Consider the following 20,678-nt stretch of genomic DNA (forward strand, 5'->3'; position numbering starts at 1 on the left):
TTTTTGATTTAATAAAAAAATAATTATGTATATGTTTACAACAGACACATAATGCCTCCCTGCCATATGCATCTTTCTATAACAAATTGCAATATCATTTATCACATACACCTATATAGTATCAATAATTATATATGTACTAGTGGTACCACATGCAATTAGTCACCTTGAAGCGCTAAGTGCCTCATGCAGAGCGTTGCACTAACAGATTAAAGAGAATAAGTTGTGTCTTCCCTACCAACAAGTGTTTTTATATAATGGTAAATGTTTATGTTTCAACAATCATATCAAATCAAACAAGTTTGTCTAAAATAACAAAGAAAAACGTTAAATTTTGAATGTGTGTATAAGTGTCTTTCATTGCTATTGTTTGGTGTTTGGTGATTAGTAGAATTTAATCTTTGTACCTTTATAAATTTGTTTTGAATTCATCGTTCAATTAAACTGTGACACGAGTATAATTTAAATATTTAATTGACTATAATATATGATTTAATCGGAGTGTGTGTTTGGGACTTGGGAGGTTAGAATTATTTTAATTAATTGTTTATTTGGATAATTAATGATATTATTGGAAAACAAACGCTGACAGAAACATCACACTTTTATTGGAAACTGAAATTTATACGGGTACGGAAAATTGATGGATTTTTATTTTCTTAAATTTCATAACGTACTTATGTCATCATGCTAAGAAAGCGATCACTCCATGTAGGGATGTCAATTGTACTCGCACCTAATGGAGAATCCGATTTCCCGCCCCTACGGGAACGGGGATGGGGGTAAAAATAGGGGATCGGAAATGGAGATGGGGACAATTTTGAATGGGGACAATTTTGGCATATTACTTCATCCGCATGCATGAATAAACTAGAGTGATTCTGATTGACCATTGTCGCCGAAGGAGCTTGAATATTCTGCGATGACCATGCGTTAATTAATCCAAAAATCATAGACTGTGCACCTCATGAATAATCAACGGTTTGTTATTTGGGCATTACCAATCTTTCATCCCTTATCTTCCAATTTCCTTCACATCACCATATAATATTATTTCATAGTTTCTCCCCAACATCTCACCTTTCTTCTCTTTTTTATGGACACATCTTTTACACGTCATTTATTATTATATTCACTTTTATATAGTTAATAATTTCAAATTTTGATTTCAAAGTAATTGTGTATATAGTTCTTAGTATTATAGCTAAAGTAACATATGTAATAACAATACAAATGCCAAGAATCAAATTCAAGTACAAGAAGAAGAACTACTATTTATGTTAGTATCTTCATGAAATACTAAATGTAATAAGATAAAATTATTAAGTCGCCAAAATCAAGATGACATCTCATCTCCCCATTAACATATTCACATAATAACTATAGTTCATTACCCTTGTTTTTTTTTTTTTTTTTTTTTGAAAAAATTCATTACACTATGGTTCACCCGGTAAGATGAACTAGTAACATAAAATTTATTTTTAGTATATTAAATGTTCATTTTTAATACATTATTTATTTATTTTTTTTTTTGTGTACTGAAAATTCATTATTTAGTATATATACTACTTGAAAATGAATGTTCGATACATTAAATGAGCATATTGGCAAGTACAATCTCAAATAGTAACCATTAGTTTCCGTCACCTAAAAAGAGAGTCGCTTTGTATACTCAACACAATATGACAAGTTAACCAATTTGGATGGTTGGCGTAAGTGGCTATTGTTTCTTAAGAGAGATCGAGAGTTTAAATCCCTTCATATATAAAAAAAAAAAAAAAATTAGTCTGGCCAACACTTTGATTCTTAATTGGGCCGATCCGATACAAACGGGAATTAGTTTGAGTATGATATAACTTAAAGATGCCTCCTACAGTTAGGGTCAGCTCAGAACACATGTGGTATGACCAAAAAAAAAAAAAAAAAAAAAAAAAAAACACAATACGACAAGCGTATTAGCGTAAACTCGTGGGAGTCGTGGCAACCACATTAAACGTAACATAGAGGACAAGAATTACCTGAAAAATACTCCGTATCTAGTTCTTGGTAGGGTCCACTCACCAATATCAAATCCTTATCCATAAAAATTAGGTTGCAAGGGATTGATGATCATGAATGAGTTTGCGTCACACATTCCCTTCTTAGACCACACCCATGACCCATGTCAAGGATACATTGTCAATCTTCAAATCAATTTGATATTAATATCTTTTGATTAAAAAAAAAATTAAAAATTCGATCGTATCTTGATGTGAGCTTATTTGTGCATATTTCTCTTGTCAATTTGAATATATTTTTGGGCTTAACTTCACTAAAGTGTTACTTTAAATGCATATTTCCTTGCTTTCTCATGAAGATATGATTTTATACTTGATTTGAATGTTTTACGGTGTTTGTTAGTGTTTTGAAACCATTATAGATCAATTGCAAAAGCAATGGGAAGTCCTAAGACAAGTTTGGAGCCGAAATGGAGTTGGAATGCTGAAACAGAGGATTGGACATGTCGAGAATCAAACTCGACGCGTCCAAAAATTCCAGAAGCAAAAGGAAGGCGCGAGCTGAAGACTTGACGCGTCGAGAAATTCCAGAACGTTTTGGAAAATCAATGCTGAATTAAAGACTCACTCATCGAGAAGTTCCAATAAGCGACATGATGTTTGGCGAGCAATACTCAACGTGTCGAAAATCCGATCCTGGACGAAATTTTGGAAGATTGTGCGGAAATTTCCTAATTTATTCCTATTGAGCTCCTGCTATAAAAGGTCCGTCTTCCCTCAACCCTAAAAACTCAAGCAGCATTTTTGGAGCAAAAGAAGAGAAGATAATCACACCCAAAGCTACAAGAAACCTTGGAAGAAGAGGAAAAGCCAAGAAGATTCGGGAGAATTTCTTTACCTTTTCTTTTGCTTTCTTTGTTGCTTGTAAACTCTTTTATATTATTGCTATGAATATTTTTCGATCGTGTCTCCACGAGTCTCCAAACACAAAATAAGACGGCCTCAACAAATACAAAAGTTATTCTCTATTCACTCGGTCATCCCTTCCCTTCCCGGGTTTCACCCCGAGTTTCAGATTTATTCCGTGAACCATTGTTCTTCATACCTAACACGGACTAAAAAAACCAAGAAATATAAAAAGGTGGTTGACAGTAACCAATTTGGGATTGATTAATGGCTCATCAAGTTGGATGGGCTTATCTTACTTTCCACGTTTAATCACATAAATGGTAAGATTATTAAGATTATCTTAGCATAATTAGTGCAACAAATCTTGATAATGGAGGAAGATGCTTACCTCGTCACCAATATTGCTTCTTCTTCTTCTTCTTCCTCCATTCGTGTTGGGGGCTCTTCACTTCTTTCGGGGCAGTATCAAACATGGCATCGAGAGAACACAACACAGAAGAGCTTCCATACACAAGAGGAGAAAGAAACAGATTGCATGATCCAAGAGAAAAGGATTTCTTTTCAAACCTAATCTAACCAGAAAAAAGCAAATCCATGCATAAGAACAGAAATCATTAATATCGATGATTTCCAAAGTAATCCTTCATAACTATGAAGCCACTTAGAAACTACTATGTACTATGAAACATCAAAGTAGATTTTTAAATTGAATATATTACCTTATTAAAAGTCGGCTATTATCTAAGTTCAGAAACATTAGTACCATGAACTTGAGCACATTTCTATCTGGAGCCATGCAATTGAAGAAAAGTTTCCAACTGGGAAATAGAACAGAAGGTTTGAGAAAAAAGGAGAGCGTTTTATACTGAAAAAAAGACAACACAGAGAGATATAATAGGATAAAAAGAACACATTTTTCTTGTCCACCACACTGATAAAATAGCTATTGTTCTCTTCTGAGAATAAAGTCAAGGGAACAGACAAGAGAAACAAATGCAGTATAGTCTGTAATCTGTATATGTAAATATTGAGTTTTATTCTTCACAGACAATGAAGATCAACAACAAGACGATATTGGCTAAAGAAGCCCACCGAGAACAATTTGTAACAGCTAAAATAATCTTATAGGTATAAGATCTCCATACTTTATGAGGTGAATCCCCAATGATATAATCAGCTTTGAGATGTATATACAACCTAAAAGCTTCGATCCAAAACTTTTCATGGTGGTTTGGAACCACGTATATGCCTTCCTATTTGCTTGGTTAACTGCCTGTTTCTGTGACACTGTTAGATTGGCTAACCTTCTCAAGTTGTATTGGCCAATCTTCTCCAAGTATACGAGGATTTAACTCCATTGCCACACGGAAGTCCTCCATTGAAATGGAAGGAGATCCCCTCATCTTTTGAAGATATCTGACGGTTCTTATCCCATTTAAAGTAGGTACAGAATGCTGCTGGACAACCTTGTCCCGTGACTTTGAAGCAGCTAAAGCCATGCAAGGTTTTATCAATCTCTTCAGGTAACCATCGAGCCCGTTGTTTATCAAGTTAACACAATCAGATGAGATCTTCAAGCCCTCGGCTTCCAACTTCTGTTCCAGCCTTTTCATGAGGGAGCTGATATCTGGCAACTCTCGGGTGCTGTGGCAGGTCTCTCTGTAAGGGGAAGAAGCTAATCCATGAAGTAATACCTTCTTCTTCGCCCTTGCAATCATCGAGACACCAAAGGGAGCTGTGAGGGGGCTTTTACTGTAAATCCCCGGACTGCCAGCCTGTTCAACCTCTTCTCCATCTTCGACAGAAGTCACAACTTCAACAGGATGCCTGCTACCCAAGGATAACAGCTCGGTAGCACTTTGCAGCTCTTGAACTTTTGGAGCAGAATCTTCACAGATAGCAGTATGAGTCGTCTTAACATGAGGCCCCAAAGGGCTCGGTCTGTGATCACGGAGGGTAGGAGTCCTCCCTTTTCTAGGAGACAGAGGAACCACATCCCTGCACAGTGGCTGAAGACTGCTGCTTTGACACCCATTCGGCACTTTCACATTCAAAGAAGCTAGCATTTTGTGGTCTTTCGTCGGGGGAGTGTCAGCAAAACTAGCGTTTTTTATCATCCCTTGAATGAGTGCATTATGAAGGCAGATGTTCTCTCTCCCCAGCATACTAATACACACCTTATCAAATTCCACTTTGTTAACCTTTAATCGAATAAATCTCGACAACAGGCTAAAGTACATCCGCGCTTTCTCTTTACCAATCTTCCTTCCAATCTGAAGCTTCAGCTCGACAGTGTTGATCCGGGGACAATGCCGAGCTCCCTGCATTTTGCCTCCAGAATTTTGCTTCCACTGACAAACCAAACAGTTAAAAGACCATAAATTCTAACGATTCCATAGCCTCTCTTTTTCAACCCTAGCTCATCATTGTCTCCATATCCAAAGTCAACCACTTACAGCAAAACCTCTGCCTATACAACACAAAATTAAATTCTGCAGGGAAATGCGCAAAGCCCAGACAGAATATAAACTCAAGTCATCATCAAATCACTTCAACAACTCAATTAACTCAACCAATAAGCAATTAAGCATAACACACCACACTCCCATACAAAATTAATATCCAATTTTTTTTTAAGAAAACAAAATCCAAGAAAGAACTGACCCAATGCTAATACAGAAGTTTAATTAATCCCAAGCGAAAACTTCCACTTAAAAGCTCAAATCTTTGCGTCAAACATTGATCGAAAATTAAACTCATCAAGCTCGGGCAGATAGACGATAGATGCAAGCAGAAAAGAATAGTGAAAGCAAAAGGGGAACACTTACCCCAGCCAATGAAGCTTCAGAAATCAACAAATTTGGGGGAACATGAAGTTGGATCAGTAGATGATCGAAGCGCGAGAGAGAAAGGTTAGGGCTTGAAAGCGGTGGCGTTTCCGAAGCTTCTGCTTCTGGTCATAAGTCAAAGGCAACCTTTTTCTTTTCAAAAATTTGCTCTTCGGTGAATCGGTGGTGAATGGTGATGCAGTGATTGGTCAATACTCACTGAGGTAGTCTCAGATTCTTGTATCTATTTTGATAACGACTTGCTTCAATCCACTCTTTTCTCCCATTTCTCCATTTTTTTATTCCTACTTTCTGTCTTCTAATTTACAAATTATTAGCCCCGCATAAATAAGTGACAGATTAAATGAGCATGATTTTCATATAGTGTGATAGGGTTATATATGGCTGCGGAAATAGGTCAGGCCGAGTTGAGTTTTAAGAAAATTAGGTTTTCTTCTGTTATGGAAATTTAAAGCTTAGATTTGAATATGTATCTGTATGTAGACGTTTTTTAGGCTCAAGCCTGAATTTGTAGTTGGCCAGGTAAGGCGTGAAGTCTTTTTAAAAGCCTATTTAATAAAGAGGCTTTTAAAAAAAGTTTCAAAGTAGGCCCTAAATAGATTTTGAACCTATTTAAATAGGCTTTGAGCATATTTAAGGCCTACATTATAAAGCCTTTTAATATATACATGTTTAATGAGTAGAATATAAGTTCATATTTTATAATAAAATTTTCAACAACACAAGTTTAACGAGTAGAAGTCCATAATACAAAATTCAACCATACAAGTTTAATAACTACAAATCCACAAGTCCATAATAGAAAAGTCCATCACAAGTTTAACAACAACACAATTACACAAATCATAAGTCTACAATACAAACATAATAACAACAATGTAAACATAATAGTATTCAAACATAAAATGAAACAAGTCATTGCTTCAACAAATCTCCTCTTGTCCAGAATCCTCCTACACAATGAAAAAAAAAATTGAGAATAAATAATTAAGTCTATTACACGTTCAAGTGCTCATAATTCATATATAGTAAATATTAAAGTAATAAGTAGTAATATAAAATAAGATTCTTACCTTTTTGTTTTTTCTTCAGCCCATACTTGTTACGAAGCCAATCCCACCACAAATAAGAGTTTCAGTAGATTGCTCATTTAAGCTAGCACGATATTCATCAATCACTCTTCCCCCATCACTAAACGTGGATTCAGATAACACACTTGAAATAGGAACAACTAGTATATCAAAAGCCATCTTTGAAAAAACTTGAAACTTTGGACTATTATCTTTCCACCGTGCCAAGGCACAAAAGAAGGAGGAGGAGGAGGAGGAGGAGGAGGAGGAGGAGGAGGAAGAAGAAGAAGAAGAAGAAGAAGAAGAAGAAGAAGAAGAAGAAGGATAGAAAAAATTTCCTCCTTTAAAAAAAAAAAAAATTTCTCTCAAGATAAGTCTCCAACTTTGATTTCGTAAGAGGAATTGATTGACTTTGGTAGACCATATTCAATAATTCTGGCATCCCTTTATCCATTTGTCATCCACCATCAACCACATTGCTGCTTTCAACATTGACTTCACTATGTCCATTAGTAGAAGAAGCATCTTGACTATACAAGTTCACATAATCAAGATATAATTCTTCTAATGCCCTTTTCACCTTTTCCACATTCTTTTCAAAATCACTTTGTGTTTTATACAATAAGGGAAAGTTATCTTAATACCATTTAATTTCATCCTTGGATCTAAAACACATGCAATCGACATTAACAAATTACATCCCTCCAATATTTGTCAAATTTTACTTTCATAGGTTTTGTCATCTCACTCATGAACATGTCAGAACACTCAGCTGCATTATCAATAACCTTTTTCACCCTTTGAAGTGGAGTAAACACTACCTGAAATGACATGAGTGGCATCATTAAAAACCTCCAAAAATTGACAAACCTTCTCAATCTTGTCCCAATCCTTAAATGATGGTGCATACTTATAATGTGGCTCCTTTTCATTGTAATCTGAAAAGATATGCTTAAATTTACTTGCACTACACAACATCAAGAATGTGGAGTTCCATCTTGTTGGACAATCAAGAATAAGTTTTCTTTCTTTTAGGGTCCGTTTGGAAAGCAGGAAAATGACTTCTGGAAAATGAGTCATTTTCCTTTTCGGTGTTTGGCTGCAAAATGGAAAACTGTTTTTTGGTGTTTGGCTCATTTTCTGAAAATGATGTAGAATTGTATAATTAAACATTTTATATAATTAATTCTTTTGTTTAAAATATATAAAATTTACAATAATATTATAAATAATAATATTTATTAATAAAATCAAATAATATTATTTATTAAAAAAAAAAAAGACGGAAACCAGAGAGTACAACTCTCTGGTTTCCGCCGTTCTCTCTGGCTTCCGGCCTGAAAGGCGGAAACCAGAGAAAAGCTCTCTGGTTTCCGGCCAGAAACCAGAGCCACTGGTTTCCCCAGCCGGAAACCAGAACTGGTTTCTGGCTGGGGAAACCAGTGAAGGGATGGTGTTGTTGAATGTTGTTGAAGGAGGAAGTCTGGCGTTTGTGTATGTGTTTAGAAGATGGAAAATGACTTCCCCTCAAAAAAAGGGGAAGTCATTTTCCGGAACTCAACCCTCATTTTTCATTGACTATTCACCATTTTCCTTTGACCACTTCATTTTTTCGCCTACCCAAACACCAGAAACTCGGAAAATGATTTCCAAAAATCATTTTCCGGGTTTTCAAACAGACCCTTAATCCTTTTAATTCAACAACTTCATGGAATGTCTTTAGCCTTGCATCTGAAGAATTTATAATTTTGACACTTTCACGAACATTGTGAATGACATCTTTAATATAATAGTGCTAAGGTCATCTTGCACCAACACCGGAACGTGAGCACAACATCTAACATGAAATAGTTGTCCACCAAGTACCAACTTACTACTCAATGATATGTTTTCTTTCAAACTTCTAACACAATAGTCATTTTAAGATGCATTGTCAACAGTTACTGAGAATATTTTATTCTCAATACCTCATCATCTCAAACACTTGAAAATAACATTTGCTATATATGTTCCTCGTCGAGTAGACAAAATTCAAAACTCTCGTCTGAATGTTCCAACTTGCATCAACAAAATGACATGTCACAACCATGTATTCAACTACTTGGTGACTTGACTTCCACATGTCTGTTGTAATGCTAACCTTACTCACATTACTCAAAATCTTTCTCAAAGTATTCTTTTCAGCTTCATACAATTGCAAACAATCACTTCTTGCTATTTTACGAGTGACTTTTCTAAAATTTAGATTTACATATTCAAAAGCCCACATGAACACATCATCCTCTATGATGCTAAATGGTCGCTCATGCACCATGATTGCACTAGCAATAATCTCTCTCATCTTTTCATTGGAGTATTTAGCACTAGGAACAATAAAAGGATTACCACCAGATGCACTAGGCGGGCGATATTGTATCGTTGTTTGCTTATTTTCTCGAGAGATATGCAACTTCCGCTGCAAGCAAATCTCAGATGGTTAGTGCTTGCACCCCTTCCACCAGTAGATAATTTTTCATTACAATACAAGCACATTGTTTTATTTGTACCATTAGCAAGTTCAATTTCTTCAAAATCATTTCATACCGCAGATATTTTTTTCTGCTTTTTTTGTTATGATTGAATCATTATCAACCTTATTGACTTTTTTAAAATTGTTACTTTCAATTGGTTGACTTAAAGAAATTGATGGAGTTGTAGTTGTAACTTGCACATTAACTTGTAATATTCGAATTTTGCTTAACAAAAAACATATTGAATAAAAATTTAATATTAAATGCCTTACATTTTATATAGCAAACCAAGTAATTTGGGGTAGTCGGTAAGTGAAATGCTAATACAAATGTAAATTTATTGGTGGTTTAATAGGTGTGATATCACTAATGTTATATTTTACTCCTATACTGACCTTTTTGACCTAGCAATATGATTCTTTCTATTCATGGGATGTCCACCCCATCAAGTAAAGCAGCAAATGGAATTTAACATTATTTTAACTTATTAATAATCACTTAATCTCATATCATAAAGTAACAATTAACATTATGAATTTTCAGGACAAAACTCAATTTATCAATCAATCAAAATAAAGTTTTATATTTACTCTTGATAATAGCCGCAAAGTACAAGCTAGATTCTTTCTCCACATGTCTTCCGGCATGAGTGGCGTGGTTTACCCTTTTTTTTTTTTTTTTTTTTTTTTTTTTAAGGGAAAAGACGATTTCATTAATAGAGGTCCGTAGACAAAGAACTAACAATGAAAGAGGGAGGGACAGCAGTCCAGACCCTACGATCAGGCATGGAAAGGGATTCCCGAACTAACAGATGGGCAATTCGATTCGCTGACCGTTTAACAAAAGAGATAGAAACATCGGTAAGCGACGAAAGTAAATCTTTAACATCAAGGAGAATAAGATCAAAATTAGAATCAAAGCTAACAGAATTCAACCCCTCGATGGTTTGTAATGCATCAGTTTCCAGCTGGCAATGGGTGATTTGGTTCTCCTTCAACCAGCTGAGTGCTTCACGGACCGCCATGGCTTCAGCTTCCTTAACAAAGTACAGGCCCCAACATGGAAGGCTAGCACCTGCCTTGAAAGATCCATGTTCATCGCGCAAGATCCATCCAAAACCCATTCGTCCACTTGAAGGATTAACTGCAGCATCCACGTTGAGCTTAAGCCATCCCTGCCTTGGTTTGGTCCACCTTGTGATAAATGGCGGTTGTTGGGGCGGAGAGAAATCGTCCCTTTCTTGAACCGATGTCCATTCAGAGAGGTGAGCTTTGGCTTTCTCCACAATAGTGCTAGGCGATAGAGAAACATTGTTCCAGACTCTTTCGTTTCTGGCATACCAGAGATACCAACTGATCATAAGCAAGAGGCTGCAAATTATTGTGTACTGGCGTGGTTTAACTATTTGCGGCAAATTATTGTGTGGACCATGACTCACGTAGTGTTGTGTGGACTATAACAAAAAAAAAATAATAATAATAATATACTAAAAATATATTATTGTGTACCGAATGTACATTATTCAAAATAATATATTTTCAGTACTCAAATAATGTATTTTCTCTGAATATAATATACATTTTTAATATACTAAAAATCTATTATTTTTATACTAAATGTACATTATTTAATAATATGATCATTGCGCATTTACCACCTCCAGGAGCAATGAATCTAAAAAAGGTAGGCATCAAATATTAATTATGAGGATAACAAATTGAAACCATCATGTGATATATATTATATCCACTTTCGGCTATATTTCATTATTTACCAACTTGTTTTGCAACTTGCGGGTTAACTATAATTAGACCAAATCAAATGTCTTTGCCACCTACTCCCCACACCTTATGGAGCATATTATAATTCAATTTCCCTGTCTTTGAAAATAAACTTGCAACCGCCATCAATATGATAATTAAGAAACAACAATAAATGGGTAATCGCATTGACCGCTCAGTTAATTAGTAACTAACTTGACATATACTAGTTTTTCTATATAAAAGATTACTGATTCACCGTGATTTATCTCTCCACATTCATATTAGGTCAGAGTGTGAGGATCTTTAAAGCGAGAGATTTTGCCTTTAAAAAAATGAGTAAATACTCAAAATAGTTCCTCAACTATAGCTAAATTCACAAATTGGTCTTCAACTTTCAATTTTAACCAATTAAGTCCTTAACTTTGCAATTTTAACACGATTTGGTCTTTCGAACACTTCTGCAATAACGCCCGCGCCTGCGCCGTCATTGACAATCTCCAGAAGAACCTGCAGCTCTCATCGGAGCACATGGAGGCCTCCAGGATGACGCTGCACCGGTTCGGAAACATGTTGTCTTCTTCACTCTGGTACGAACTCAACTACATTGAATCCAAAGGGAGGATGAAGAAAGGCGACAGGATTTGGCAGATTGCTTTCGGTGGTGGATCCAAATGTAACAGTGCGGTCTGAAAATACAACCGGAACCTTAAAAAATCGACGATGGACCATGAAATTACATATATATCCTCAAAAATCACAGTCAACAAACGGTCAAATAGACGGAGGACCAAATCGTGTTAAAATTGCAAAGTTAAGGACTTAATTGGTTAAAATTGAAATTCAAGAATCAATTTGTGAATTTAGCTATAGTCGAGGGACCATTTTGAGTATTTACTCTAAAAAAATCAAGAGAGGAATTTATACTTGAATATTATCATGGGAAAATGGCACTTTTACTCCTGAGTTATATACTTATAGCACTTTTTCCCCCTCAATTATTTAAGTAAGCACATTAGCCCCCTCAATTATTCTAAAAGTGGTGCATTTTCCCCCTAATATATTAAATTGACATTTATACCCTTAAAGTAAACATTTTATTTATTTTATTACTCCAACAAATTATTGCGTATACGTAGAGATGACCACGGTTCGGTTTGAATTGAACCGGATACTAAAGCAATCTAATTAATAGTTTACGGTTATAATTCAGATCTAGAACCCAATATTTAAATGTCAATTTATTAAAATTATGTATAAAAAAAATTGAATCTTGAACCGTGAACCGGCGGTTCCGGATCCAATAGTTATGTTGTGCAACCGAATGTACCATGCGCATGGTGCATACGGTTCAAAACGACGTCATTTTGATTAAAAACGCGCGTCCCACTTAAAAAAAAAAATCAGGTTCGACTCTCAGTAATAGCATTATTGTGGATATATAGTTATGAAATTGTGGATATATAGTTATGAAATTGTGGTTATATAGTTATGAAATTATGGATATTTAGTTCAATCATATATTGTTGATATTTACTTTCAAAAAAAATATATTGTTGATATTTAGTTCATTCATTGTGGATTTTTACTTCATTCATTCATTCATTGTGGATTTTTACTTCATTCATTCACTGTGGATATATAGTTATGAAATTATGGATATATAGTTATGAAATTGTGGTTATATAGTTATGAAATTATGGATATTTAGTTCATTCATTGTGGATATTTAGTTCAATCATATATTGTGGATATTTAGTTCATTCATTGTGGATTTTTACTTCATTCATTCATTCATTGTGGATTTTTACTTCATTCATTCATTCATTGTGGATTTTTACTTCATTCATTCACTGTGGATATATAGTTATGAAATTGTGGATATATAGTTATGAAATTGTGGATATATAAAAATGCTATTGCCGGGAATCGAACCTGATTTCTTCTTTAAGTGGGACGCGCGTTTTTTTAACCAAAACGGCGCCGTTTTGCAACCGTATGCACCTTGCAAGGTGCATTCGGTTGCACAGCATAATTTGCGTTCCGGATCTGATTCGCGATTTTGAACCGTCTTTATTTTAAAATTTTATTTTTTATTTTAAAATAGTCTAAATTCAACAATAAATGTATTTTATTTTTTCAGTCCGGAACATGAACCGTCCGTTCCGGTTCACGATTTTAATAAACTCTAAATATCGAATTTCAATTCTAAATTGTAATTGGAATATTTTGGTTTGGTTGTTATAGTGTTTGTTTAGTTTGAACCAAATTATGGTCATAATTTGTTGAAAAAAAATAAATTAAATATTTAGCTTAAGGGTAAATATGCCCATTTAACATTTCAGAGGAAAAACAGCCACTTCAATAATTTAAGGGGAAAAAATGCTATAGGTATATAACTCAGCGGAAAAAAGTGTCATTTTCCCTATTATATCATTAATGCGATTCATGAGTTTGTAAGGAGGGATTGAAATTAGCACTTGTAACATATTCATTGAAAATTAAATTTTTGTGCGGACTAGATAACGCGCTAGATAAGATTAAGGCCTCATTTAATAACATAATTAGTTTATCAGTCAATTTTAACTTATTTAACTACTATTATTAGTCGTTCGACTTGATTAATTAAACAATCAATAGGAGTGTTTGATTAATTAGTTTTTTGTAACAACTTATTGCTCTAAAATGTTAAACTTCAAAAAACTGTTCAAAACAACTTTTTCGATAAGTTTTTTGAGAAAGTCATTTTGCATTGTAATCAACTATATATAAGCTATCAATTAATTTACTAAACACTTTTCTACAATCAACTAATGCTATCAACTAATCAAACCTTCTAACCCAATCAACTAACAACTATTTACCAAACACCCTAAATCGCGCTTTATATCAGCTGATTGCTCGAGGGTTAATTGCTTGCGTATGATCCAAGAAGACAGCCTATCTCTATAATTCTATCATCTTTTCCACTTCATGCCCCATATGCCTTTTGTTTAATTGTTCCTAACCTATACATTATAACCATTATTAATTTCTATTTGACATAATTAATATTATCTTCACATCATTTCCCTATCAACTCGACGGATAAATCATCAACATGTTAATTTAATAATCTTATCTTAGCAACACACTTTTTCGCATTAGTTGAGTATATAAATAGGAAAAAATTAAAATAGAGAATAAAAAAAATGAGAAATCACTTGAAAATTCAAAATCAAATTGGTGTAGCAGGATAGACAGAGGTGCATGACTGCATGACATAGACTGAACATACTTTAGTCACTCTTCGATTAAACAATATATTTCTTTTTTGTTATATATTACTAGTAAATTGGGATGATTGACCCATATTGAGTTAATAAGAAATATATGTATTTAGTAACATGTTTTAAAATGGGGTGTCTAGTATGATTCATATGAAAAAAAAAAAAAAAAAAAAAAAAAAAAAAACTGTGGACCATTTTTATCCCCACCAATCAAGACATGCATAACCAACCTGGGTAACCCAATTTTGGTAACAAAATAAAATATGGAATGCAACACCATGCATATGATTGATTATTATACATTAAGGACTTAAGGTAAGATGTTTTGTCACACCTCTATACACAACCCAAAAGCCACCTTAATCTATAACTCTACAAGTTGTCTACAATCAATCTCTACTAACTAGTGTTTGTCCGCCGACACTTTAAACTCTTCTAAACACATCATTGTATGTTTGTATGTACGAGGGCATATACGTTCTACAGAGTATTATTTTTAATGTATATATTCTTTTAAAATAATATACATGATTCAAACTTTTTATTGAATAAGAGTACGATTTTACGGGTTTCATATGCGCATAATAAGAATTAGTTTTATAGTGATGAAAATATGTGAAATATGATTCTCATATTTGATATCACGAGTTCAATTCTTGTCAATATCCTTTCTTTTGAGCTCGTCTACAAGGTATTTCTAATTTGATTTACGAGCTTTATGCAGTATTATAGTTTATCTAATACATATTTTTAAATAGTGAATACAGATTTTTCTCGTTGCTAAAACGATACATGAAGAGTCGTTGTTGGCCAACTTGCATTGCCATGCAAATCTGAGAGAGTAATTAAGAAAAATAATAATTTAGTAGGCTAATAATTCACTCTTAATTGCATGTTTTGACATAATCCCTTAATAAATTTATCCCGACCGTTCCAGTTCCCGTGGGAAAGGAATCTAGATTATTATATATACCATGGACGACGTCGTACGATTTATTATGCACAAGATCTCGAGAGGATAAAGCACTGGTTTTCTTACCAAAGTCAAAGGAATTACGTACCACTCCAAACCCTTATCTGAATCAACCTATTTTAGTGGTTTCAAACTTTCAATGGTACTAGATCGCTAAGTATTTCAACCAATTACCTTTTACATAAAGTCAAAGATTTATATCGCTTAATGATAATGTTTTCAAGATTTATATCGCTTAATGATAATGTTTTCAAGATTTAATTTAATGACATAATTAATTACACTCTAAACGTGAAGATCAAAGCACCTTAAATCAAGCCCTCGTCTCACTTTACTTGATTACTTTATTATGCGATTTATAGTATTACTTGTGTGACAAAGTCATCAAATTGTGAAAAGGTAAATAATAATGATTCAAAATTAACTGAGGCTATACTTCTGTTCACTTTCTTCTGTTCATTGTACACCAAGAGTCCCTCATTATTTAAAAGGTAACTCACGTACTACCGCTTGTGAAATTCAATTATTAGTTATTTATGACAAATTTTATTTGTGACCAGTTGAGATGCAAATGCAAGCACTTTATAGTATTACTAGATGTACGTTTGCATTTACGGGCAAAAAGGAGGATTATATTCTCACCAATATTAACCTCATATATGTGAGTGTCCGTGCACACACTGTTGGAAATTATTCCGACCACATGAAAGTGAAATAATAACAAAGATTTTTCCGGATACCAAAACATCTCTCATAAACGGTCAAAAGTCAAACTTAAAACATTGTAGTTAATATTTAATTTTTTCATATTTATTTTTTTGAGAGAAAACTTTTCATATTTATTTTTTTGAGAGAAAACTTTTCATATTTATAAATGGCTCTTTATATGATTAATAAAGTTACTATTAATTAAATAAAATAACATGTTAGTATCTACTGTTATCCAAAACATGCGGCCATGTGGGTAAAAAAAAGTAAAATTCTGGGTAGAGATTTTCATAAAAATACTAAGTATACATCCGATGAAAAAAAATAATAATAAGAAATTAATCAAAACAAGTTGAGTAGCTTAGGTTCTACTCCTCCTTGATCTCCAATCCCAAACCCACCTTCGAAGCAAGTAATCGATTCCTCGGAGTTCATCGACAGTGTCCGCGGCGGCCACCGTTGTTTCCCCGGCAACGGTGTATTGCCCGTCATCGGAATACTAGCCTGAAAGCCAGGCGTTAGGCTGAGATCAAGATCGCCCACCTTTAATCCTCTTGAAGATCCGTCCGGCAAAGTTGACCGTTTCTGCACCGTGGATCGCCGGATGATGGAGGGAGGATCTTGGAGCTTGAACATGTCGTCAGTGCAGTCGGAACCGCCGAGAAACTCCGGGATCGGCCGTAATTCTCCGCCGCGGAGCACCGTTTCCACGGCAGCCTGACAAACGTGCCAGTTCCCACTCCCTAGCAGCCCCACCGCCCCGTTCACCGGATTCACCGTCCTCCCGGCGGCCTCATACAACAACGACTGAAACAGCGCTGCCGATTCATCAAACCTACATTAGATTTACCATTCAAGAAACCGAATAAAGAAAACAGCAACTTTAACTAATCATCATCATTCTATATATAACACTACTGAAAATTATGAAATTTTCGACCACCCAAAAGTGATCTTAAATCAAGTTGAAAATCGATCACTTTTGGTATCCGGAAAAACCTTTGTTGCTATTTTCGACCATTTTTTAGTAGATAACTTTCAGGTGATCGGAAATTTCATAATTTTCAGTAGTATAATAAGCTGAAATTAATGAAACTTACAAGGCCTTTGGTTCTCCGGGACGGCGGAGATGAAGGACAAGAGGCCGGCCCGGCCAAAGAACTTGGCTACAAAGATGGTGGCGTTGCCCTGAGCGTCGGCGCTCTGTATCCAGTGTAAGCAGGGCCTGAGAATACAGGTGTCGCTGCATCCTTTTCTAAGAACTCGACACCCATTGCAACTCATTATAATTATATATATATATTTCTTCGATCTGCAGATTGATCCTTCTGGTGGAGTAAGTGTAAGGACTATATATGTGTGTGAGGAATATATGTTACCCGATAATGAAGAAAGATGAAGAGGAAAAGATCGATGACCGACAAGAAACCACTAATCTTCAGCTCTAAGAAACAGAAACTGTACTTAGGAATAATAGTAAAAAAAAAAAAAAGAAAGAGATAAGTTTTGAGAGAATAACGAGGGTTGTTTATAACGAGAGGTTAGGAGTTATTATTATGCATGAGTTAAAATAAAAATAAAAATATTTTGCTACAAATGAGATGATACAAGTTTCTTTTAATTTTAAAGGTAAATGAGATGATACGAATTTCTTTTAATTTTATTACCTTTAAAATTTTACTTGACATGAATATAATTAATCATGTTACATGGTTCCATTAAACTTGTATTCTCACTAATTAAAAACTTGAGATTAGATTGTTTGAGCTTGAAGTCAACAGAGTGTAGAGATTAAAATACGTCATGCCCCTTCATAGGGGTTTATACGGCCTGGCTTTGGTTGTGCCTAGCATGGCTTGGTCTATTTAGTAAGGAGCGTTATGCTATGCAACTGTGTGGTGCACACAGTTACAAAAACGACATCGTGTTGACGTTCGCCTTTAAAAAAAAAAAAAAATTAGTTTCGATTGTTGTTAATGGCTTTATGTTGTGCATAATTTGAACTATATATTAGGTATTTATTACATTTTTACATTTATACCTAATATATTTTTATATTTTCAATATAACCCCAAATATATATATCAATTACCAAACCCTAACCCCTCAAAATCCCCAATTTTAAATACTAATTCTGTAAATTTATCTCTCTGGTCTCACTTTCTCCCCTACGACCGCGAAGCAGCGATTCTTGACCGTTGTCCAGGTAAATTCGTAAATCTCCTTTCTCGGTCACTATTGTACTATTTTTTTCCCGAGACACAACAATTATTAAGCATACTTTTTAAAAAACAATAGCCTACATATTAAATATTCTTTTAAACATACTTCAAGACAAACCATACCAATTGTATACTCAGACTTGAGCCTAAAAAAAAACCTACATAGAGCCTCATGCCCAAGCTCATGCTTTATATTTTTATATCAAGCCCAAGTTTAATTTTCTAAAGCTCGGTTTGACATATTTTTTTCCCTAACGGATAGCTATGTAGGCATCAATAGCTTCGAACAAAACCCAGAATGTCCACTGCTACAAGGTTTGGCACTCCTAAATTGGGGAAGAGGGGGAGAACTTGTAAAATCACAATTTAATCTTTACTTTTGACGATCAATAAATAGATTAACTATCAAGAATTAAAATACGTAAAGATTACAAAATTGTTTACTTAAATTAATAAAAATAATAGTCTATTATCAAATTAGTAATTACAATATAGTCGAGAAATTATTTTTGATATTAATTCATTATTAATTTTTTATTTGATAGTAGAGTTGGGTAACTTAAGATAAGAGCAGTACGTGGTTGGGTAAAAATGTAAAATAGTAACGTGAGAGGGTATGCGGTTTGGATGGGATTCCATTATTCCAAAGGTTTTCTGCGAAAGCGGCTCCGTGTCTCCGCGGTTGGCCGTCCCGACAACATATAGAGTTTTTTTTTTTCGGTTTGTTGCTTTTCCTTTTTAAGGACTAGTATCTTTCCTTTTCCCATAATCCCCCTAAATGGTGTTTGGTTGGCGACTACCAAAAGTAGGAAGAAAAATGTAAATTTGTTTGCTCTTTTACTAACTTGGACTTGGATATAGAATAACATTTTCTTTAAAAAGGATGATTTTTTTATAAGATTAATTCCTATTGTGTTTTTTTAGATCATGAAGTGTCTTGAGCAGACCTATCTTAACTATAATCATGTTAGTTATTGTATTGTGTTTTTGACCCATGGTGCTAGAGACTATTTAAAAGGATTACAGGGCAATATAACTTTATCAGCTAGCGAAGAGCCTTCTTTGTTTGAGTAATTGTCAAACAATCATATCTTCATGCCTCGTGTTGTAATCGTCTATTTATACACTTTGATAACCAAGTGATGCTGACAGTAGGGAGATATTGTCCAACTATGTGTTGCATACTTGCATGCTTCACCTCTCTATCCATGGTACTGAAATTGTCGTTGAGTATAAGTGCTACATTCACTTGTCGCATATTTTTTTTTTCATTATACCATGGATCCTATAAATCCGTCACAAAGCCTACGAATGAAGTAATTCTCAAGTTGCTCAAGTGATATTGACGGCAATTTATATCCTACACCACGGCGCGCGTTGCACTGTGCGCCCAGATGCAAAACGACGTCGTTTTAACTTTTTTTTTTTTTTTTTTTTGAAATTTCCCGCCCCAGTGTATGGCAGTTAATTTTTCTTTAAAAAAAATCCATGTTCAAAAATGTACATAATGTTATACTAGAATACACATAATTGTATACATGAATGTACATAATTATATAACAAAATATACATACTCTTTTTAAAATATAATACACATAATCTAACATAATACATAATAAACATAAACTTTTAACATAATACACATCAACTCTTAACATAATACACACAAATTTTCTGATTCGGATGTACATAATTGTATAAAAAATGTACATAACTGTATGAACAAATATACATAATTGTATGAACAAATATACATAATCACAGCAACTTTCTACCGCGCCTCCCAAAACGACCCCAAAACGATGTCGTTTTGGGAGGTGCGCGGCGCATAGTGCTACGCGCGCCATGGTGTAGGGTATAACGATTGTGATATTGACCATATGAACTTGTCCAAAAGCTCATGAAAGGAGGTAAATCTCAAGTTGTTCAAGTGATTCCAAGTTCCCATGTCATTTATACACTTAACGCATAAAAGATCTTTACCACTACTGATTGGTCAAAGTCTCTCAATGACTCTCCACATTCTCAGTGAGATTCAAAGCCCTAGCTACCTTATTGCTGGAAGCAATGCAAAACTAACCAGTCCACTTGAGGTACCTGACAAATTTTTATTTTTATTTTTAAATAATTTTTAGATTGAACTCCATATTAAATTAGTTAAAACTTAATTTCAATGAACTTTCTTATTGGACTGTTTGGTTATTAAGAGCACACATTTAATTCCCTATATCACCAACAATTAATTCTTTAATATTTAATTGTACCATAATTGGTGATGTTCAATAGGATAGACTTGAGTTAGTTAATGTTATTGCTAAATTTGTAGAACGAGACAAAATTGATTATAAATTTCATAGTCCTATAGATAACCATTGATTCTAAGTATTTCAATTCGTATGAAAGAAGAGAAG

The 20,678-nt window shown here is 34.2% G+C and overlaps 2 protein-coding genes across 5 annotated transcripts; both read right to left on the reverse strand.

Annotated features, from left to right (window-relative positions):
- Positions 1 to 2,021: 2,021 nt before the first annotated feature.
- LOC109189097 (LOB domain-containing protein 37-like) lies at positions 2,022 to 17,542 on the reverse strand. Of its 2 annotated transcripts, XM_019339837.1 has the most exons (3): positions 17,146 to 17,542; positions 16,346 to 16,863; positions 2,022 to 2,036 (listed from the first exon to the last, which is right to left on the reverse strand). In XM_019339837.1, the coding sequence occupies exons 1-2, from the start codon at positions 17,327 to 17,329 to the stop codon at positions 16,388 to 16,390; spliced, it is 660 nt and encodes a 219-aa protein (XP_019195382.1). In that variant the 5' UTR covers positions 17,330 to 17,542; the 3' UTR covers positions 2,022 to 2,036; positions 16,346 to 16,387. The 2 variants fall into 2 exon arrangements, with proteins under 2 accessions (XP_019195382.1, XP_019195381.1); XM_019339836.1 differs by lacking the exon at positions 2,022 to 2,036 and having other exon boundaries at positions 16,318 to 16,863; positions 17,146 to 17,541.
- On the reverse strand, positions 3,799 to 5,975 carry LOC109189096. Of its 3 annotated transcripts, XM_019339835.1 has the most exons (3): positions 5,735 to 5,975; positions 4,955 to 5,398; positions 3,799 to 4,900 (listed from the first exon to the last, which is right to left on the reverse strand). In XM_019339835.1, the coding sequence occupies exons 2-3, from the start codon at positions 5,231 to 5,233 to the stop codon at positions 4,172 to 4,174; spliced, it is 1,008 nt and encodes a 335-aa protein (XP_019195380.1). In that variant the 5' UTR covers positions 5,234 to 5,398; positions 5,735 to 5,975; the 3' UTR covers positions 3,799 to 4,171. The 3 variants fall into 3 exon arrangements, with proteins under 3 accessions (XP_019195380.1, XP_019195379.1, XP_019195378.1); XM_019339834.1 differs by having other exon boundaries at positions 3,799 to 5,376; positions 5,735 to 5,971; XM_019339833.1 differs by having other exon boundaries at positions 3,799 to 5,398; positions 5,735 to 5,971.
- Positions 17,543 to 20,678: the final 3,136 nt, after the last annotated feature.

The sequence above is a fragment of the Ipomoea nil genome, unplaced genomic scaffold (genome assembly GCF_001879475.1).
Source record: "Ipomoea nil cultivar Tokyo-kokei standard unplaced genomic scaffold, Asagao_1.1 scaffold1509, whole genome shotgun sequence".
In the NCBI taxonomy this organism is placed as follows: Eukaryota; Viridiplantae; Streptophyta; class Magnoliopsida; order Solanales; family Convolvulaceae; genus Ipomoea; species Ipomoea nil.